The sequence below is a fragment of the Helicoverpa zea genome, chromosome 12 (genome assembly GCF_022581195.2).
Source record: "Helicoverpa zea isolate HzStark_Cry1AcR chromosome 12, ilHelZeax1.1, whole genome shotgun sequence".
In the NCBI taxonomy this organism is placed as follows: Eukaryota; Metazoa; Arthropoda; class Insecta; order Lepidoptera; family Noctuidae; genus Helicoverpa; species Helicoverpa zea.
In genome coordinates this window covers 11,069,849-11,093,842 of record NC_061463.1, presented here as the reverse complement: position 1 = coordinate 11,093,842, position 23,994 = coordinate 11,069,849, and the positions used below count along the sequence as shown (strand labels likewise).

Below are 23,994 nucleotides of genomic sequence, written 5' to 3'. Positions count from 1 at the left end.
TTAGAACTGATTGTTTCGCCTGCATACCGAAAGTAAGTAGCCTTCCACAATATCTGGGCTATTTTAACACCTAAGTTTTTTTATCAGCTCAGTAGATCCCGAAATTAGCACTTTTTCTGTTTCTGTAATTAGCTTCTTTTTCACTCCTTTTCGAAATCCAAGAATTTCAATATTTGAGTTAATAAGCAAATATCATGTTCGCGCAATATTTGATAGTCTATAACTAAAGTTCTTAGAATAGTTTAGGTGAGTATAAAGGTTTGTCTACGGCGCAGTTAATTTCAATAGCAGTTTTTAAGCCAGCAAATATACCTATATTATATCTCTTTTTGGTTCGTACACAATAACGCTTAAAACTTATTACTATATTTTTTCTTAAAGTTTGATACGTTTGCCCCGTACTTGCAGTAAGATATTACGTATCATAAAAAAACTACGATTCAGGTTAAAGATCGTATTTTACATGATTGAATGCTATCCTTTACTTGAAATGAGATTGAATTGACAAAAAATGGAACATCAGCTGCTTACAAAAAGTCGTGCAATGGTAAATTTATCTTCCAAACATATTATTATATAAAGAACATGATCTAAGAACCAACGAAGAAAAAAAGAAAAACAAATAACCAACAAAGTAACAATACGCCAAATTATCATAAAGTTTCCACGTAAAGAAAAACTAACCAGTATTGTGTGTGTGGCTTTACAAAAAACACACCGGAGTATTATTTCAAGGTACCATCTCAACTCTCAAGCTAGTCAGTCTCTCAGCACAGCTCGACACACACTGACACATCTAGTCAATATTTAATTTAAAAATAGAACTCGTTTTATTTTTTAAATGAAGACGCTTATTTTCATACAGTTTTTCTTTTTGTGTACATAGGTTTTTGAGCAAAATGGCGAGAGTGAGTGTTTTGTTTTTAATTTTTGTGTTAAGTGTTAATAGTGGGTTCTGTTATGAAGTACCAGCGGCTACTTTGGAAGCTATTTACCCTAAAGGTTTAAGGGTTTCTATACCTGGTAAGTTTATATCATATTATTTATGAAACATGAATAATTGGGTACCTATAAGAATTAATTATCTTAGGAAAATGCTTGTAAACATGATTAAGAATGACGATATACTCGTGCAGCAAAAAATTATAAATAATTTCAAAGTAGAGTTATTGCTAACTTCAACTCGCAATGTTCGCATACTTTGTTATTTTAAGTTAGAAACAAGTTTTACATGACTTAAGTGAAGTAATGAAGATAAATAACTGTGGTATTATTACGTCTTTATGATGAGGATGCGTTTTCAACCGAACTGTATGAATTTATTATAAACAGTTGAATAGTTAAGTAGATTACGATACAAACAAACAAATAAGTACTTCAAATTATAGCATAGGTTATTGATAGTACCTTCATGATAAACTCAACTAACATAACTGACTTATGGACAGAGATCAAAAAGTCTAAATGATTGTAAAAATATGGGAATTCCCCTGACGCTATATTTTTTTATCCTACATAAACTGGTTTATCTCTCAATAATTGGAAGTAGGTATGAAGTAACTATTTAGTAATACGCGGTACTAAATTCTTGACTACATTTTTGAAAAACCAAGCTGCAGTGCAAAGGAAAAACCAGTCGAGAATAAGTCCCTAGACCCAATAGATAGCTAGAAGGTTTATATAATATCTATACTAATATTATAAAGCTGAAGAGTGTGTTTGTTTGAACGCGCTAATCTCAGGAACTACTGGTCCGATTTGAACAATTCTTTCGGTGTTAGATAGCCCATTTATTGAGGAAGGCTATAGGCTACTTTTTATCCGGGTTCGTGCAGAGGTTCCCACGGGATGCGGGCGAAACTGCTGGCAGAAGCTAGTAGTATATAAATAAATTCAACAAAAAAGTATTTACAATCAAAATAATTGATGACAATAGCAAATTAATGAGACAGTTAAAAATTATAGAAAATGTTAAACAATAATTAAATTAATTTTCAACTGAATGAACTCTATCCTGCATTGCCATGCATGCATGTTGAGTCCTTGAGAGATTTTATCTTAACCGGGGGTATTGACCTCAAAACCTTACGAGTCATCATCCTTTGCCCAACTATGTTGGAGTCGGCTTCCAGTCTAACCGGCTGTAGCTGGGTACCAGTGTTTTACAAAAATCGACTGCCTATCTAACCTCCTCAATCCAGCTACCTAGGCAACAAGATATCTACTGGTAAGACTGGTTGTCAGGCTTACTGGCTTTTGTCTAACGACCGTCCAAGATGTTCAAATGACAGCCGGGCCCCATCAATGTATCGTGCCTTTCGAAACACGAGAACTCATCATCACAAAATGGTCACCCATCCACGGGCCGAGCGCGTCAAGCGTTGCTTAACCTTATGAATCTGACTTAGGCATGAGCTCTCCCCCTCACAGAACAAGTATAAAAATAAAACTAACTTATTATGGACTCCTACCAAAGTTAATATTTGTAATTCGCTCTTTAATATTAAATGAAGTTTTGATAAATATTAAATTACTTAATTGCTCCTTAGTAATTATTCCGTGACATTTTCCTGGAATCAAATAAGACTTTGGGATAACGATTTTAATAAATATTGGATAGAAGTTAATTTTCATTATTACCTTAATTGTGACCGAATTGTTTAACGATTATAAGCTGAGTAGAATATTTAGCATAAGTATCTTAAATATATAATTAGGTATTTTGATTAAATGGTACAGCTGTTGTAAAACATATGTAAGTTTAGATAAGTTAGATATACAATATGTAACGTATTTAACGCACACCCTCAAACACCCTAATTAGAATATTGTGTTATAATCATAATACATACACTGAATTTTTAATTTAACATGTATATGCATTGTTATTTACTAAATTAGTTATATCAATTCTTGGAGAACTTTTTGGTCATACTACTACGCACGCAAATATCGGGCCGCGCGCCGCTCGACTCGACACAACATAACGAAACTACGGAAAAAGCCGACAGTACACGAAGTCTTATTACTTTGAGTTACGGTGTATTTGAATTTGTTTTGACTTTACAGGGTTAATATAGTTTTAATTATTTTTGGGATAAGAAATTACCTATATTAAAAATGATATAAATCGATTCAGTAAACGATTCTGAACAAACTAATTTCAGGATGTGCGTTAATTAAGTTACATGTTGTATAAGCCAGATGATCTCACTAAACTTGAGTTCAGAGAAAAAGATTTTTTTTTGTATTAAGCCATAAACAGTGCATGCGAAATTAATAACCGCGGCAATGAATAATACTTTATGATCTAGAATCTAGAACTAGAAAAGTACGTTAAATATTTCATATCTATCAGCATTTAATTTGCCATTCCATTCGGTACAAAAACCGCAAACAATCACAGAACATCGATTAACCACAGAAGCAATAATATTTTAATTATATGACGTCACCTAACAAACTGGTTATTGCGGTTCTCGATCAATAAACCGAGTAACGACCTTGTGGTTTTTTCGGAAATAATTAATTTTGGAGATTATTTTGATAGAATTTTGAGTGAGATTACATTATGAGTTACCACCTTGTATGTCTTACAAATTGCCGTCATTGAATATCTTTATCAGTCGTTATGGGCAGTCAGAAGCCAGTTAGTCTGACAACCAGACTTATCTAGGGGTATTGGATTGTCCGGGTAACTGGGTTGAGGTGGTCAGATACGCAGTCGCTCCTTGAAAACACTGGTACTCAGCTGCATGCGGTTAGACTGAAACCGACCCCAACATATTATATTTAGGAAAAGGCTAGGCTGATGATGATGACCTTACAAATACTCGTATAGGAAATCCTGTATAAATACTCGTATATTCATACTGGCTAACCATTTAGGCGCTGCCATGTTATTGTCTCAGGTTCAATTCGCTTTTCATTATACCTAAATATTTGTTTAAAATCTGTCCGAGTATTTACCTACGACACACAGGTAACGTGTTTGTCTATAAGTTGTAGGTACCTGCTTACATAGGTTTGCATCGCACGCAAGGGATCTTTTAATTACAATCTACATACTAAGTTTTTTAACAAGGAACTGCTTTTTTCTACAAAATCAAATCTTAGACATTTACAAATATTAATTCATATACTCAACGACAAGCCGACCCCAACATAGTTGGGAAAAAGGCTCGGAGGATGGATAAATTCATACACTCAGCAAAGAAAACTAAACTAATACAATATAACTATATAAATATCTAACTTATATCCCTAAATTCCTCTTAACCCCTTTCTCAAATCTTCCAGACGATGGCTTCTCGCTCTTCGCCTTCCACGGCAATCTGAATGAAGAAATGAACGGCCTCGAAGCTGGCCGCTGGTCCAGAGACATTACCAAGCAAAAGAATGGACGCTGGACCTTCAGGGACAGGAGTGTTGAGCTCAAGGTCGGAGACACCATCTATTTCTGGACGTATGTTATCAAAGATGGGCTTGGATACCGACAGGATAATGGGGAGTGGACTGTGACTGGTAAGGTTCCTGTACCTAGTATTTTAGATCATAATGATCAATGCTGCTTCAAAAATATATCGTAATCGTGTGTTTTGCCATTAATTAGGCCCAAGTTCATTGTAATTATACACTATTTAAACAGTGTTCATCTTGCCTATTACAAAACACTGCCAAGATCATATTTGTTATTTAACTAAAATAGTAAATAAGAGAACTATTGCCCCTTTACTTATAAAATCTCTAATCACCTTCTAAGCAACATTTTAACTAATCACTATTTAAAGTCTTAAGTAGTGATTAAATGTTAGTTAAGACATGCTTAACCAACGTTTATAAGTAAGAATTTTCTTAAACAGCCCTTAAGTATTACTTATATTTAATTGACGTTTATAAGTAAGGCTGTTGGTGTCAAAAAAGTCGTGGTGGCCTAGTGGACAAAGAACCAACCTCTCGAGTATGAGGGCGCGGGTTCGATTCCAGGTCAGGCAAGTACCAATGCAACTTTTCTAAGTTTGTATGTACTTTCTAAGTATATCTTAGACACCAATGACTGTGTTTCGGATGGCACGTTAAACTGTAGGTCCCGGCTGTCATTAAACATCCTTGGCAGTCGTTACGGGTAGTCAGAAGCCAGAAAGTCTGACACCAGTCTAACCAAGGGGTATCGGGTTGCCCGGATAACTGGGTTGAGGAAGTTAGATAGACAGTCGCTTCTTGTAACGCACTGGTACTCAGCTGAATCCGGTTAGACTGGAAGCCGACCCCAACATAGTTGGGAAAAGGCTCGGAGGATGATGATGAAGTAAGGCTGTTGGTGTTTAACTTGACATTAACGTTCCTAGTTTAAAATTAAACAGTTACAAAAATATAAGCATACAGTTGACAATTGTTTAAACAAGTGTCAAACGTCTGTTTAAGTGTGAAACCATTAGTGTCTCAATTCTACCGTTAAGATTAATAAGAAAGATCTAAGATATCATAATTATAAAATTGATTAATCATTTGCCTTCAAATGCAGGATTAAATTAATAAATGAATAAATTTTAATCCTACATTTCATTCATTACAATTAATTTATTACAATTATGATTCGTATGCATGAGGTTAAAAGCAAATGTAGCAAATAGTAGGTAGGTATTTATAAGTTAAAGCAATCATAAGGTCAAGAATATAAGATAAAGCAGTTCATATTGCTATATATCTAATACTTTCCTGGTGTAATCTAATCTTGAAGTGTAAATAAACTGCAAATGTATTGTGACATCAATCTATAATCATAACATTAAATATCGATAGTAGGTGTAAAGCATCATCTTTCATCTTAATAATATAGTAGCAATAAGCGAAAACCACATAAAAAATCACTTAATATTTTTTGGCCCAATTGCCCATACACAGACGATAACAAAGTTTGTACTTTGGAGAATTTATGACCATTGACCATTTATTTTTGCAGGATACGTCGACGAAGCAGGAAACCCCGTCAACCCAACCGATGGTTCCCCTCTCTCTTCATCTTCTCCTGTCGCCTCCCAACCTTCATCTGGCTCCCAGCCATTATCAGGCTCCAAGCCATCTCTTGGAACTGCTTCTGCAGCAGCACCAGCCTCATTCAGTGCAGAGTACCCTTGCGAGCTGTCAATATCCAAGGTCAATGTACCAGGTTTCGTCTGCAGGGGTCAGCTGCTGTTCGAAGATAATTTCAACTCTGGAATAGAAAAGGGCAAGATTTGGACGCCTGAGATCAAATTCCCTGGAGAGCCGGTGAGTTCGGTGGTCTAGAATTTGTTTGTGTAACTTGTGGTTATCTTCGGTTTGGGTTAGTAGAACATTTTTGGTTCCTAAAACTAAAAAAAAGTATAGTAACGTGTAGAGCTAAGTTTATCATTCTTGCGGTTTCACTGACGTCCTAAGGGGGTTACTTCCTGCGCTGGGAGAAAAATTATCCCATGTCCTTTCTCATGGTCTAGTCTAGACTATCTGCATATTAATTTCACTATATCGGTTCAGTAGTTTTGGTGTGCAAGCGCGACAGACGAACAAATAGAGTTACGTTCGCATTTATAACTTTCGTAATAATTTGCAGGACTTCCCATTCAACGTGTACCTCAATGACCGCAATCTCCATGTAAGAGATGGACGATTGAGTATCAAACCCATCACCCTGGAGTCTAAATACGGAGAGGACTTCGTGAGGCAGACACTGGATATCACGGCTAGGTAAGACTTCAAAACATAGATAGACTGAAAGGGCAGCTGTATACCCTAGTAGTTGTGAATTATATTAAAAAAAAAAAACTTTTAAATTTTAGCACCCTCTGTGAGATGCAAATGTCATATAAAATTTTAAGAGTTCTTAAATTTCAGGAAAATCTCTAGTTTTGTTAGAATAGCTAGCTCTAGTATAGCTTGAATTACATTATTACAGTCCACGTTTTCTTACGGTCAATGTATCGTTCCAAATTGTAGCCGTGGGATAGCATCCACCTTAAACGTCAAGTAGAAGGTTCCAAGATTATATAACTTTGCAATAGTCACTACTTAGTACTATTAGCACCACCTACTTAAACGGTTTTGAAATTACCTGAACTTATGAAGCATTCTTCAACCAGTTCTTATGCACTTTTATCTGCCATCGTAGGAGTTCAAGAACATTATCATTCAGAAAATGTTTGCACTTAATGCCTTTTGAATTCGCTTACTACATAATAATCTATAACCCACAGGTGCACTGGAACCATCGGAACTATGGAATGTTCGAGAGAGGCGTCTGGTCCTCAGATCTTGCCGCCCATCATCACTTCTAAGATCACCACCAAGAACAAATTCGCTTTCAAATACGGCAGGATTGAGATCAGTGCGAAATTGCCTCTTGGGGACTGGATTTATCCAGGTAATAAAAGAGCTTAATATCAAAGCTATTATTTCTTTGTCCTTTGTTGTATCGTGGTAAAAATATGTGTTAGCTACAGTTTTTAATAATTAATGGTTTGTTTTACAAAAAAAATTGATAATATTGTAGACCACGACTGTTGCCATTGTCATCTATTTCTTCTTGATTGAATCGTGATCGTGGTTTAAAATGTTTACGAAAGTATAGCCTCAAATAAACAAACCTTTAGTTAGCAATGAATACATATTTTTGACACACTGTGTATTTCCCAATGTCACCCAGCTACTTCTCAAAATTCGTTTTTAACTCATCTCTTATTTCTTAATACAAAAATATATATCTAATTATCCAGAAATCCAGCTCGAACCACGTGACCATGTCTACGGCATCAGGAATTACGCGTCAGGACTCCTGCGCATAGCCACTATCAAAGGAAACGCGGAATCCGCCAAGAAACTGTATGCAGGTCCCATCATGTGCGATTCTGAACCTTATAGGTGGGTGGCTTTAAGGTTCTATTTGATTGAAGTCTTAACTGATGGCCATTTACATAGCTGGGTTTCCACATCTTCGGATCGATTGTCAACATCGAACGATTGTGTCGCGCGATAGAAAACAATTTGACAAGTAACGGTACACAGGAACACTAAACATAAAGTTTTAAACTGAGCGACATATTTTTACCGATAGGAATTACCTATGTCGCTCGATTTTTTTACGCGCAACAAAAATCTTTATTTTTGCTGCCTTTGTGAAAGCGCTGTTAAGGAATGTCTTTAATGCCCCTATTACATGGTCCTCAACTATATTGTTGAAATATGTAATTAAATCAGATAACTTTATTAATGTTTTGGATTGTATGTTTCAGATCTGCTTATCTGAAGGAGAAAGCGGGCTCTGATCTCTGGAGCCGAGATTTCCATAATTACTCTTTGGAATGGAGACCAGGTATGCAATTAATTCTATAAATAAATAAGCTACCGATTATATTACCTTACCAAACAATACAGGAACCTTATCAAACCAAAATAGAAATACCATTTTGTAAAAATACATCTGTGATGTATTTTTCTAACTTTTGTAATACGATTAAATAAATAATAACTCCCAAAAATACTTAACTTTCGTTAAAAATCTCTCTAGCTGTCCTATTTTATTATAACTAGGCACCCTCCATCAATAAGTGGCTGAATCGTCGAATTCAATACAACGGACCCCTAAACTATTGTAAATTCTTTTATCTTCTTTCAGATGGCATATCCCTATTCGTTGATGGCGAGAAGTATGGCGAAGTAACCCCACCAACAGAAGGGTTCTACAAGACAGCCACCGACAACCAAGTGGCTGCAGCTGCGCAGTGGCTCAAAGGAACCACTATAGCCCCCTTTGATGATATGGTCAGTATTAACGAGAGTATTAGTTAGTATATGATTTTATGGTAGAATATTTAGGTATAGCATTTTTATGGGCCTTAGGCGCCTGAGTCGAATAAATAAATTGAAAACTGTAGTAACGCTATAGTTCCCATCAAATAAGTTTGCTTTTTCAATCTGCATTGAGAAAGAGTGGTGATTATCTTATTCATTTAGCAAGGGATACATCAAAAACAGGACCAATTATTTTAACATATATTTCCTTTTATGATTGCAAATAACAAACATATACCTATATATCCTTGCCATAATTATTTGGAATACAATATAGGTAATTGAATTTCTAAGATTGTTGAATTTATTGTGGTTAATTAAAAACATTTTTGCACTATACTAAATAACATGTTTACTTCACACGTTTTTCCTTGAGTGACTGGCGAAATATTAAGTGCGAAGTAATAAGTATTGTATTTATTTGTAAAGACGCATAGAACATGATAACATTGTGTTGTTTTGGGAAAACCTTCCTGATCAATAATCAAATAATCAATAAGTTTATTTTTGTTATAAGTCTTAATTCGTCATTATAGTTTCCTACGCTTTACAAAATAAGAAAATACAGTCACAATAGTTTTATTTTTCTCCCCTTTTTTATTTTTGTAAATATGTAAATGTATAATTGTAAAATACTAGTTCTGTAAATATTTCTAAAAACGATAGAGTCACAATTAATTCTGGTATACCTAGATACCTCAACCTGTCTGCCGGAGCTATAAGGATGTTTTAAAGAGTAACCTGCCTAGAACACAAAGGGCTTCACCAAAAACAAAGGCATGTTTTAGTCAGCAAAAGTCTGATGAAGTCAATCGTTTCATCATTTTCCAATAATGAAAAAAGCCACCATAATCTTTGCCTTTGCAATAATCTGACCACGAGGAGCCGATATTTTCCCTGAATATTTTCTTCTCTATAGTTCCAATAGGGTAGTGTCCAGGGTCGAAATAATGAAATAATATTTAGTCCGCTTTTTAGATAATCAAAAAATATTGGATACGTATTTTTTCTTTTTTTAATTAAACATAAAATGACAAAGATAATACACTTCAAAAATTAGGAGTGGGGGCCTTTTACGTCACAGTGTCCTGAAAATTGTAGCAACTTGTGACGTCACACTCAACTTTAACACGCTATATCTTAACAAGTTCTGATCCAATTAAAAAAAGAGAAAATACGTATCGCTTAATTTTGGACAATCTACAAGACGGACTAATTATTATTTTTTAGGAAACTAGCCTATTGATTTTCTTTCGCAGTTCTACATATCTCTCGGCTTAAACGTGGGAGGAGTTCACGAGTTCCCCGACGCAGACAACAAGCCCTGGAAGAACCGTGCGACCAAGGCTATGCTGAACTTCTGGAACGCTCGGGAACAATGGTACTCCACCTGGTATGATGATACCAGCGCGTTGCAGGTGGATTACGTCAGGGTGTACGCGCTTTAGGAGGTAAATTCATGTTGTTACTAGATTTGTTCTGTCTTTAGTAAGGCCTACTCTTCATGGTTGTCTTCATCTAGCTCTATTGATATTACAAAGCTGCAGAATTTGTTTTCTTGACTGCGGTAATTTCAGGATAACCCATTTTTATAGAAAAAGGCTGTAGGTACTACTTTTTATAAATGGGGTGCGAAACACGATTCGGTTGAAACCGCTGGCGAAAGTTATTTTGAGGAATGAATCAAATTGTCTCAGTCTTAAGCATATGCATAACTTGTTTGTACTTTGTACTATCTGAATTAAACTTTTTATTTTTGTATTTCAGATCGCAAACGAACTTCATTCGAATGACAAGACTCAATTTAAGCATACTCTGGCATTTTAATTAAGATAAATAAATTAATACTTTTTAAGCTGACTTTTATTGTTCCGAATAATAAATTCCCTCAAAGATAAAAAAAGGTTTTATTTTTTTGCGTAAAGATTGGCAGGACTACGCAATTCCAATCTACGTAACATAAAATAAAATCATCTAGGTAAGTGATGTCTATAACTGAAGTCGGCTGAACCGATTTGGCTGAAAATTGGTGAGAAGGTACCTAACTCGGAGCTAGAAGACGGTCATACCCATAAAGTAATTTCTTTGGGATGCTTGCGAAAAAGCAAGTACTCAAAAAAAATACAAAATCGCTTAACAAGGCCTTGCTTATATACTAAACAGTTCAGACTAATAAGTAATCTTCAGGGGCCCGATTCTCCTTTGTAAAAATGACAAAATTGAATAGAAATTGAATCGCAATAGCAGTTTTAACCTTAGCGGGCATTCTGTTACTAATATAATACCCATCGTATTCCAATGACATTTGATTGGTTTGCGATTGGTCTGCCATTTGGTCTATACGGTAAGTAGTTTGCTCTACAATCATATTGCAATTGTAAATCATTTTCAACATGATTCATTATTGAATCACAGAAAATGATAAAAACGTTTATTTAAAAGAAAAAATAGCGGAATGCCACATACGCTTCAATCGTAATTGAGCCGTGATTGGATCACAGTCGAATTTGAATCGTATATCGCTTAAGTAAAATTAGCAGAATCGAGCCCCTGTACAAGATAATCGCTTCATTTCTTGGGGTTTGAGAATATCCACTTTCCGCAAATGATCTCATTGTTATTAAAACTGTTATTCTTGCTAATGCAGCTCTTTTAAGTATAAACAACAAATATAGTCGGCGTCTTTTAATTAGGTGGACAATGAAATTATCTATAACAATAATTGGAATTGGATTTAGATAAATAATACACAGAAGACAATAAATAATATTCATAGTTATAAATAAACATTACTAGTACTGTTGAGTGAGATACCAAGTGACTGGAAGCCGACCCCAACATAGTTGGGAAGAGGGCTCGGAGGATGAGATACCAAAATAGACATAATTTCTCTAAAAACACATTTTTTTTAGGACGAGAACAAATATACCTAGTTAGGTACCTACGATTAAATAAAACCGTTTAAAAATTGAAGCGCTTTTGAGAATATAATAGAGAAAAAGTATGAAGATGGATTGAAACATACTGTACGACTTTTTAAACCGATGTCAGGAAAAATCATCCTCAATATATGAATAGAGTCCATCCAGAGGGAACTTCTGCTGCTAATCTAATGCTTGCTGCTAATCTAGCATCCCAATGCTGAAAGAACTTTCTAAATCGGTTCAATACTTTCGGAACCTTTAGAACAAACAAAAAATATTTCCTATCTTCACCATATTAGTATGAAAGTATAGAAAAACTTCTCAAAACAGTAAGTAAACAAATAAAAAAGCAATGACAAAGAGCACTGACTCACAGTCTTAAGGCTGATTTACATTGAGTCAGTAACTGACGTCAGTGTAGGCGCCGAAAACTGACGCGTGCTATTTACACGAAGTCAGTGTAGTGTCAGTGTTTCGTCAGTAGTACTGTACTGACTTCAAATCAATTTACACGATGGCAGTGCCGGGTCAGCACTGACTTGTCAGTGGACTGACGTCAGTTACTGACTCAATGTAAATCAGCCATGCCCATTACAAGAAACGCCTGTCAGTATCAAAATGCGCGCCTCGTCGAGCGCACGTGCCACCGCGCTGCTCATTCCTTTGTTTATTTTAATACAAACATCATGTGCTCAGTACGAAATACCTGATGTGACCATACGTGCTTTAAAACCCAGAGGATTTTCAGCTTCTATACCAGGTAAGGTTATTTTTGAAATGATCTTTTTTGGTTTCCCTTGTGAGGGATAAGATAGTTTATTGAATTAGAGTGAATTCTTAAGAGGACGATAATACAAGGAGGATTTCGTAGTGTTCATGTAATTTGTGCGAATTCAGATTTCTTGTATGGGTAAATTACCCCTAAGTATGAGACTTTGTAATAGTGAGATATGTAGACAGACCTGCCTGGTACCCAAAGGGCTCCAGAAATAAAGAATAAAGTCGGGTTTTATTCATGAAAAATCTGACACTCCCTCGAGTTGCACCCACAGAGGGAGTGGTCTTTTGAAGATTTCCCCCCAGCCAAAAAAGTGGAACGTGTAAAGTATTTAAAGTCTTTAATACCAATGTATGTGTAAATAGTATACTTGAAACAGCGTACTCCCATATACTCGTAGTTATTTTAACCTTAAAGGTTACTGATAATAAATAAAAGCAATTAAATTACGTTTACTTTGCAAAGATCCATTGTTGTTGAGTCTTTTGAGAAACCCAAAACAATAACTATTTTAACTGAGATATACTTAACGTCATAGCGTCTTGCAACCCGACTGCTAATACCTAAGGGTTATATTGGTATTGATGTAAAAGGCCTATACCTAGAAAAAATACAAGCTGTCACACAAGGCTAATATCCATGTTCATGCTTATTGCTCCAATTTATACGAGTAGAACCTGTCCTCCCATGGGCCTTTGCACGACTATAAATACAAATAGAACAAAAAAATACAGGTTGCTATCCTGATGTAGAAAATTCTGGTTCTGTCCCTATTTTGATAAAATAACACATACTTAAGTAATTTACATTTCAAAGTACTTCTTTGTACTATGTACGAAAATCAAACCCGAACAATAGTCAGTAATTTTAAACTATAATAAACTGGTGAATTATTCACTCTAACACTACTATCATTTAATTGTAAGTATAGTTATTTTATTACCCAGTATTCTCAGAAATAAGTAATGTTTTTCCGTGTATTGGTTGCTCAGTATATGTCCGTCGGGTTATTTTGTGTCGTTGGCAAAAAAAAGTAATTCCCCGTTTCTTATAGCGGAACAACTCATCAAAAGTCTGATGAAAAGGTGTCATCAGTAGGTCAATACGCAAAAAATTGGGTCATAAATTAAACATGATGCTAAATAAAGTACGGGATACTTCAAAAACATTAAAAACAAAGTAGGTAATCAATCGTTTTTAGAAACAGAAATGAAGATTTATTTTGCCAGTGAACTTGGGCCTTGAAATGCTTAAGAGTTCTAAGAGATGAGTAAAGAACAAATATAAGAATAAAATGTCGTTTGTTTGTATCTTCAGCAATGTTTGAATTATATCGTCCTAAAGTAACGAAGCTATTGGAAGAAATTGTCAGACCCTGGAAACTAATCCATGTTATTGGATTTTTAGTGATAAGTCTAATAACGTGTTCTGTATTTTTGTAGTTAACCAATAAATAAAATATTTCAGATGCCCCAAACGTCAGTCTCTTCGTGTTCCAAGGTAACGTCAACCGTCCAATAAGCAACAATGATGTAGGGACCATCTCTGGAGAAGTTCTGAGAGCCAAGGATGGAAGGTGGACCGTTGAGGATCCTAACCTGGAGCTGAAGATAGGAGATATCATCAACTATTACGTGGTGGTGTCAGCTAACAGGGCTGGATATATCAAGGATAATTTGAGTTTTACTGTTAGAGGTATGTTAAGTTCCCCTTATTGATTTTTTTACGTGTAGGTGTTCTTATGAGATTGCAGCTATTTAGGTTATTCAACTTCAGTCTAATCATGACTTTAATTTTATTTAGATATCGGTACAATTAAAAAAAATACGTACACGACCCTCAGAATGGCAATGGAATACTGAACTGAATTGAAGGGTGTGAATGTATAATATCATACATAAGATTATCAAGTGTATTATAAGTGAACCCATTTAGTGTGGCAAATATTTATCGAACTCTACGACTACTACTTATGTCGTCTCACAGTCTGCTATAAGTTTTCAGCAGAACTCTGTACCAACCGTTTATTATTTCAAGGACTTTAATAATATTATTCTGATCTATTTCCAGCTCTCGAAGACAGGTTGGCGACTGACGGGCCTTTCCCGACACAATGCAAGCCGACATTAACGCAAGTGCGCGGAGGAAGGGCGTGCGCAGGTCAAACGATATTCGAGGAGAACTTCGACAACTTTCGCGACAATGTGTGGCAGATTGAACAGTATATACCTGTTTATACTCCGGTTTGTAATGTTCATGTATTTTTATAAGTATACTTAGAAGGGTAGTAATGAGAACTTAAAATTATAAAGAACCTATGCGGTAAAATCATCATCATTATCATCATCGTCGTAATGTCCTATTACCATCCACTGCACGCGCTAAATTCAGGATCTATCAAGGTACTCGTCGGTCCGATTAGAAATAATTTCTGTGTTAGATAGCCCATTTTAGAGGAAGCTTTATCTATGTAAGTCTAGTAGTTTCCTCAGGATGAGGAAAGAGGAGGTTAAACCGCTTGCAGAAGATAGTGTAAAATATAACTAAGCGTCAGAAAAAAAACAATGCTTTGCCTTAGACTTAGGTATAATTATAATTGCATACTTAAGACAATAAACCGCAAGTCAAGTTGTAAAAAAAAACAATGAGTCAGCGAATAAAAAGTCCCGGGTCCTAGGTTAGTCATTATTTTTAGTCTTTTGGGACGCATATTATGACGTATTTGTCGGACATTGACCCACATTTTGGTCCATGTAACATCAACGAAATGTCAATAATATAAAATGCATTTATTATTTAATATTTTTACCGACGGAAAGAAAACCATGACAGGCCATGTTTGTTGAGTCAATAAGTATAGGTTTTTTTAGTTGGATGTCGCGCGAAGTGGTCCAATTTCGCGATTCTGACTACACCTACACAACCTAGTAGTTCGACACGATTATTAATAAGACCCGAATTGATTCAACCAATTCCAGAAACTTATAATTTGGTTTGTCGATTCATTTTGTCATACAATAAATTCACATTTTCACAAATTGCAGGACAGAAATATAAAGAATCCTGATTCTATGTTTCCAGAACTTCCCATTCGTGTCCTACCAGCGTTTAGTTTCCGACCCCACAGTGTCGGTATCAGACGGCAAGTTGCGCATCGCTCCCAAGCTGCAGCAGAAGCTACCTGGCTTCACTGATGACTCCATCTACAGTGGGACTCTTAATTTATTTAGTGGGTAAGTCTAAATATAACCGAAGCCTGCTTACTAGATGGCCATTGATGATTATTTGATAGATCCATTCTTGAGGAAGGCATTTTTACATATTTCTTCTGGACCTGTTTGGAGGAAATTCGGAAACAAAACACGAAATCTAGGTTAACGAGATAAGCACTCGCTAAGACCCCTCTGATGTAAAAGTAATATTTGTGTCGCTAAAATATCATACCAAACATGTTTTATTTATAGCATAGCCGTCAATCTTTTCATTCGTCATGTTATCTCAAGTCAATAAAAAAGTAGGTACTTCCCCGTTGTATTGTTAAAGATTATTCTCACTTTAAACTTTACAGTCAATGTACTAAGGTCATTGTCAGTTTGAGATGAGTGTCAACATAAGTAAACAATAAAATTATTTCAGTTTGGAAAGCTATAGATGTGGTTAGAGAAGGTCGTAACGCACAAGGGAGGACTTTAGGAAATATAATATGTGGTTTCATATGCTGCTGTATTAGGCGGAGTGCATATAGAAACGCATAAAGGAGTATGTGTATATAGGGCGAGAACATAAGGCAATATGTAGGGGGTATATATGTTACCGTAAGATTACAAACATCGTTAGATTACAATCTATCTCGAGAGATTGTAAACTGTCGAATTATTGTGAACCGTAACATCTGATTGCAATTTAACGCATTATTTTTCGCTATATTATAATCTATCGATGAGAAATTGTCAAATTGTCAACTGTCCGAAAGCTCTCTCTGATTGGTCAGTCTTTTTGTAAGATCGACCAATCACGACCAGCCGTTCTGTTCCCATGGAGTTCCCGTAGAGTTAGGAATGAAATAGAGGTGTCAGTTAAATAAAATAAATGCTCTTCAAAAATTCTTCAAGTATTAAAGAAGACGGATCACAATCCATACAAAATTGCCCCACGTCCTATAACAAAGTGACGTATCTCAAAAAAAAGATAAAAGTGTTTAAAAAAATATGGCATACTCTCTAATTCATTTTTTTTACACCTTCATACGAAAAAAATGCTTTAAAAATTGTTCAGGCGCTGTTATGAAAACATCGTTCATAGAACTATGAATGGACTATTTTATTAAATTATTATTTTGTTTGATAGGGTATACCTCACAGGTGGTCCCATAATCATCAGGTCAGGATCTGATGATGGAAACCCGGAGAAATTCAGGGAAACTTTTGAAAGTTGTAGGCATGCGCAGGATAAAAACTTGACTATAAGATGTATGTCTTATAACACTATGCAACAGTGAAGATTCGGAGCTAACCTGATGATGGAGACGAAAGAAGGTCGAGGGAACTCGACAAGTGAATATGTAAACTACCTCGTGTTTGGGTTTGTATTATTTGTATTGAATAGACCTTTGCAACAGTGAAGGTTTGGAGCTGATCCGATGATGAAGACCAGAGAAGGTCGGGGGGACTCGACAACAAAATATGTAAACTACCTCAGAAGTCGGTGTCTAATGGATGTACCTAAGTTTATATCCCCACCGACTTCTAGGCCGATGCTCCTAAGAATAGTTTTTTTTGGGAGTCTGTTTTATTTTATTGTAAAAAGTTTTTTTTTTTTGGCTTTTCAGTGTCAAGCACAGTTGTCACTATCCGCATAAGTGGAAAGTTCTCATCAATACGAATAATATAAGCCCAAACACGAGGTAGTTCACATATTCAGTTGTCGAGTTCCCTCGCCCTTCTCTGGTCTCCATCATCAGATCAGCTCCAAACCTTCACTGTTGTAAAGGTCTATTCAATACAAATAATACAAGCCCAAACACGAGGTAGTTTACATATTCGGTTGTCGAGTTCCCTCGACCTTCTTTCGTTTCCATCATCAGGTCAGCTCCAAATCTTCACTGTTGCATATTGTTATAAGACATACACCTTATAGTCAAGTTTTTATTCTGCGCATGCCTACAACTTTCAAAAGTTGCCCTGAATTTCTCAGGGTTTCCATCATCAGATCCTGACCTGATGATTATGGGACCACCTGTGAGGTATACTCTATCAAACAAAAAAACAATTTAATAAAATAGTCCATTAATAGTTCTATGAACGACGTTTTCATAACAGCGCCTGAACAATTTTTAAAGCATTTTTTTCGTATGAAGGTGTAAAAAAAATGAATTAGAGAGTATGCCATATTTTTTTAAACATTTTTATCTTTTTTTTGAGATACGTCACATTGTTATAGGACGTGGGGCAATTTTGATCCATCTTCTTTATATAAAAATAACTCTTATAAAAATACAGTTAGGTATTTTGTCTTCAAATACAAACTAATATTTAAAAATAAAATAAAAGGGGTGCTAATTAAACAGGCTTCTTTTTAATATCATTATTCGCCCCCAAAAATGTATGTTGCCTTCTAAATTACTAAGTCAGCCACAATTAATAAAGCGTCGAGCATCTAAATAATACTATCTTAGCCACGAGTTATCTTCCACTCTAAATACAACTCAGCATGATGGTTATTTTTTTGCATCTAAATTTGTAGCATGCATTCTAACAGTAAACTTCTTAAATACTATTAAATGACATCATAAAAATATTTATTTACCTTCTAATTTTTTAACTCGTACCTACTGAGTTTTTTGTTTAAAATATAACACATCCCATATTAATTGACCCAGCATGGAAGTAAGCATGCAACATGCAGCAAGCATAACTTCTGTCACGGCTCCGGCGCTGCGGGGCTCCGGCGGTCCCATGCGAGCTTATCGTCGCAGATGGTTTTCACGCTCACCACCGCAGCTTCGGCTTGCTGGCCGGCGGAGCCGGCCAGCCTCAGCCGCGGCGGCGAGCGCTGAAACTACCTGCGCCTCAGCTCGCAGGCCGCCTCGCCCCTCCGCGCCTACGCGGTTTTGAATTGCACTCTAGGGGTAGGGCAGACAAGACTACGTGGAGTCGGTTTTGCAGCGATTCGTTTTCGTCACTAACTTCAATTTTTAATACAATTTTTAATTGTGTGTAATTTGAGTCTTAAAAATTAAGTACAATTTTTGATTTTATAAAAAATTAAACCGTCACTTATTTTTGCACGTCAAAGAGCTGTGACACCGGGAGTTGCAAAGAACATTGTCTTTTTTGACGTTCTACCAATCAGCGCGCAAGATGCATTCCGTTCTACGCCAGTTGACAATTTGACCGCTCTACATCGCTCTCGATCTTACAAAAAGACTGACCAATCAGGGAGAGCTTTCGGACAGTTGACAATTTGACAATTTCTCATCGATAGATTATAATATAGCGAAAAATAATGCGTTAAATTGCAATCAGGTGTTACGGTTTACAATAATTCGACAGTTTACAATCTCTCGAGATAGATTGTAATCTAACGATGTTTGTAATCTTACGGTGACATATACACACAAGGGAGTTTCTAGAGGAAGTTCATAGACACAGCATGATAAGGGAGTTTATGGGAGGACTACATGCAGGCTGAAACTACGAGGAACAGTTATATTCCAATATCAATCAGTTTTCCCATCTACTAAACTCTCTCTGCGATTCCCAGCTGCACATCATCAGCCGAAGCATGCATGAAGCAGGCGTGGGGCGCCGACATACTCCCACCCATCGTGAGCGGTAAGATCACCACAAAGGAGTTCGCGTTCACTTACGGAACTGTCACCGTGAGGGCCAAGCTGCCTCAGGGTGATTGGATTTATCCCGGTTGGTAAATCTTAAATTTTTTTTATGACTATAAATGCGAAAGTAAATTTGTCTGTCTTCATGTCCGGCTTCCACGCCAAAACTACTGAACCGATTTATGTGATGGTAGATAGATAGATAGACTAGAGCCTCGAAAAGGCATGACACAGGCTACTTTTTATCTGGGTGCGGAAAATAGCACGCGGTAATAACTGCGGGGAACAGCTAATTTCATATGAATACTGTTTTGGAAAGAAAGGAATGTGCAGAAATTCTGCTTAAACATAACTTCAATTAACTCGATCCTAAAGCCGACTCAAGAATTATTCTAAAACTATCTGACAGTAACCAAATTGATGCCTTATTTCCAGAAATTCTACTTGAACCCTTACTGCAGAAATACGGGACTCTTCACTACAGTTCAGGCGTACTGAAGATAGCATCAGCCCGCGGCAACAGGGAACTGAAAAGTGGGTCTACAGATTACTCCAATAGGGTATGGTAATCATTTTCTCCGTTACATTTTGTTATAATCCATCACAGCAGTAGAATAAAATCTATATCAAAAATTATAAAGCTGGAGAGTTTGTTGCTTTGTTTGTCTGGATCCAATAAGTACTGCATTGAAAAAATCATTCAGTGTTAGATAAGATATTCGTTAAGAGAGAAAGGTATGAGACGAATGGCTTTTTATCCGTGTGTGCAGAGAATGTTCCCAAAGGACGATGAACCCGGTGGCAGTAGCTATTGATAGACTTAGTTTTTCTAAAATCTGTCTTTTCTAATTCTCAAACATTACACTAGTTTACACGGATTTTATACCCCATACGAAAGTTGTTGAATTTTATCTATCTATCTATATGTAATCTAGGAAAAATATTTAAAAAAATCTATCACGTCCACATTTGGAATTATACTTAATTAAAAAAAACACGAAAAAACGGCCCATAAACAACTAAAAATTATTAATTTTGGACTTCTTCTTGTAGGTTTCGGAATTGGTTTCTCTTAATATAGACCAGGAGTAGTCTCCCAACATATTTTCGTCCCAATATCCTTGATGACGATTTTCAAAAGCCTTTAAATCCTGGTGAAAATGCTCTCCTTGTTCGTCGCTCATGCTTCCTAAGTTTTCCGGAAAAAATCCAAGTGGGAATGTAGAAAATGAATCTTTTGACATGTTAACATGAATCTTATGATAATTTTGTAATGAATCACTCACTATCTCTTTATTGTTTTCACTTTTATTATTGCTTAAAAAGTCTCTAACAATAGTTTTGAATGAATTCCAAGCAACTCTTTCAGTCGTAGATAAAAGAGTATCAAACTTAAAATCACTTATGATTTTGTGTAGGTACTTGTGGGACGTCAAACACCCCCTCTTTAATGACATATGCATATACAATACCCGACTTAGTTTTCCTATTAAAACCTGAAGTCTTAGTAACACAAAACTAACAGTCATTTTCGTGATTAGTTGGTTCCCTGCACAACATTAGTGTACCAAATGACAGGTGTACGTTTTCGCCGGATGACCATCACAGTAAAGTGATTCTAAAGGTCTCACAAAACACATAGTGAACCCAGTTTTTTTCTTGATTGGCCACAGGAAATCGGAAATAATGAAGATATGCAATTTTCAACGATTCTGGCATATGTCTTTTCTTCTTTATAAATATATATTGTCCATAAACATAACAAAACCGATCACAACTTTGTTTACGTTGTCTACGCGACATTTTTTTTTAATTAAACAAAAAATATCTCTTAAACTAAACAATTAATGCAACACCAAAGATCGAGAGTTAAGAATGATTCCTAAAAACAAATATTTGAGGGTAGAAAAAAAATGTGACGTGATAGAATTTTTATGTTGTTACTTTTAGAATGTACAAAGGTGTCGGAGAGTACTGTTACACATTTTGTGAGGGGTATATGAAAAAAATAAAAACTTGTAAACTAGTGTTATCATTTCAGGTGCTATTTGGTGGACCAGTAATGGACTTGCAATGTCATGACACGCTACTGAACAGTAAAACGTCGAGTGACGGCCTCTGGGGAGACGATTATCATGAGTATTCCTTGCGATGGGCACCAGGTAAGCCTAAAACTGTTGTTAAGGCCAAGTTCATCGAAAATATAATCGTCAGTTTCCTTAAAATTTACTATTTTCACGTACCTACCAGGTTGATTTACGAAAAACGGACGTTTAAGCTTGTGGCACATTATAGCAGCACCACAACAGCACGGCTGCAGCACGGCGTCGCCTCGAATTAAGACTACGGCGAGCGGACAGCGCGCCAACCACGCGCTGTCCGCTCGCCGTCGGTCCGCGAGGTGTAAGCTTGCTGTCACAGCAAACTCAATATTATTTTAAGACGATTATGATTGAACACGATGTAATGACGTTGTTTCGCTGCCGGCTCGGAGTCGGCGCACAATTAGCACGCCGTTGGCGCGCTGTACGCATGAGGTCAGCACGCGGGCGGCGAGTCGAGTTGTGTGGAAGCGGCAAGCACGCTGACTGCTCGCCGTTGGCTTTTTCATATTGACATTACGAAATATATTATAATATACACGATTTAATGCTCTAAATTGAATGACAACTTAAATGCTGGTGTGGAACCATGCTGTTGCGGTGCTGCTTTAATGTGCCACAAGCTTTGTTACTGATGAACCCTTACTAGATCATCTAATTTTAGTGCGATTTATGCTCACTGATGTAGCCTCCAGTGCTATCCAGGGTTAACAGCTAGTAGTAAAAGTCTACATGAAGAATGCTCTTCTTTAGAATTAAAAAGAGGTTCGGTAAAATTGTCCCTTCTTATCCACAGACCGCATAACATTGTCAGTAGACGGTATCGAATGGGCCCGCGTGGAGCCGACAGCCAGCGGCCTGCGCGGGCGGTTCCCCGACACTTGCACGCAACTCCCGCGCACGTTGCTCGAACAGGGATCGAGGGTGGCGCCGTTTGATAACCATGTAAGTTTTCTAACACTGTCAAGGTATTTACAGTATTTTACAGTAACGAATCATCATGAACGGTGTAATTTTATTGTATCAATAGTCTCACAATTTTTTTGAAAAATACTCCAATATACTTATTGATTATTGTGTTCTGAAGGAAAAGCAATATGTATAGAATCCAATCCCGATATATACTAGCTACCGTAGCCTATATAGATTTTTTTCTCTAGTTTAGAGTTGAAGTTAAGTGAATCCTGCCTAGCACAGCAGTCCGTCCAAGTCCGATAAATCGGTGACCGGTTTTTGAAGGATAAATAAAGAACACATAGACAGCAATAATGCACATGTCCTACAAATTTAAAAAATAGTCAGAAATCGGCCAGATTATCTGTTGTAACATTAAATTAAATAAATATTATTAAAAAAAAAATCTGGACTGGAAGCCGACCCCAACATGATTGGGAAAAGGCTCGGAGGATGATGATATTAAAAAAAAAATCATAGTCTCCACGTGGGTACCAGGCTTAATTAAACCAGAACAGGGGCCCGATTCTCCTAATTTTACTTAAGCGACATACGATTCACGTTCGATTCGGTTCGACTGAGATCCAATCCCGACTCGATTACGATTGAAGCGTATGTGGCATTCCGCTATTTTTTCTTTGAAATAAAGGTTTTTATCCTTTTCTGTCATTCAATAATGAATCATTTTGTCTGCAAATGATTTACGATTGCAATATGATTGTAGAACAAACTACCGTATAGACCAAAATCACCAAAATAGCAGACCAATCGAAAACCCTATCGAATATCGTTGGAATACGATTGGTCTTTTATTAGTAGTAGAATGCACGATATGGTTAAAACTGCTATTGCGATCATATTGCGATTCGATTTCTATTCGATTTTAACATTATTAACTTAGGAGAATCGGCCCTGGTGTTATTATAATAAAAAAATAACCAATATTAATTTAATTCCCAGTTCTACATAACCCTGGGAGTTGGCGCAGGCAGTATCACAGAGTTCCCTGACGGGGTCAAGACTGTGAACGAACGTCCAAAACCCTGGAGTAATCCCAGCAGGAAAGCCTTACTGAACTTCTGGCAAGACATGGATTCCTGGCAGACCACGTGGAACCAACCTCAATTACTTGTCGATTACGTTAAAGTTGTCGCCTTGTGAACAATTTTTAGGCTTGCAACACTGCTCACTAAATACTTTTTTTTGGACTGAATGTATTTAAAACTTTTATCGATGTCATAGTGAGGGAATTATATCGATAAAATTAGTTTATTTCGAAAATACCTTACCTTTTTCGTTTTGGATGTTTTAAATAGATTTTGCCTTCACTAGATTAAGATTTAAAAGACTGTGACTGTTTTTACTATCTATGAATGAGTAAAAACGAATTGTATGAAAAATAAGTACACAAAAGAATTAATATTAATAAAGAATACTCAAGCATAATATTCTAATTATTATAAATGTTGAAAAACCGTTGAAGAAAAACCGGTACTATAATAGTAATGGTTCGAGTGATTAGGAAAAAAATATTTATATACAAGACAAATGTAATAAATAAAAGACTTATACACA

At 36.2% G+C, this 23,994-nt stretch overlaps 2 protein-coding genes across 2 annotated transcripts; both read left to right on the top strand.

The window, feature by feature from the left end:
- Window positions 1-745: 745 nt before the first annotated feature.
- On the top strand, window positions 746-10,681 carry LOC124635047 (beta-1,3-glucan-binding protein-like). Its single transcript, XM_047170824.1, has 10 exons — window positions 746-1,023; window positions 4,300-4,524; window positions 5,963-6,270; window positions 6,593-6,726; window positions 7,233-7,399; window positions 7,752-7,896; window positions 8,268-8,347; window positions 8,651-8,796; window positions 10,086-10,277; window positions 10,594-10,681. The coding sequence occupies exons 1-9, from the start codon at window positions 900-902 to the stop codon at window positions 10,272-10,274; spliced, it is 1,518 nt and encodes a 505-aa protein (XP_047026780.1). The 5' UTR covers window positions 746-899; the 3' UTR covers window positions 10,275-10,277; window positions 10,594-10,681.
- Window positions 10,682-12,355: 1,674 nt separating this feature from the next.
- On the top strand, window positions 12,356-23,994 carry LOC124634950 (beta-1,3-glucan-binding protein-like). The gene is made up of 9 exons (XM_047170648.1): window positions 12,356-12,510; window positions 13,996-14,223; window positions 14,599-14,771; window positions 15,610-15,761; window positions 19,291-19,448; window positions 19,799-19,923; window positions 21,405-21,525; window positions 22,262-22,410; window positions 23,380-23,994. Exons 1-9 carry the CDS (start codon window positions 12,369-12,371, stop codon window positions 23,578-23,580), a joined length of 1,449 nt encoding a protein of 482 aa, XP_047026604.1. The 5' UTR covers window positions 12,356-12,368; the 3' UTR covers window positions 23,581-23,994.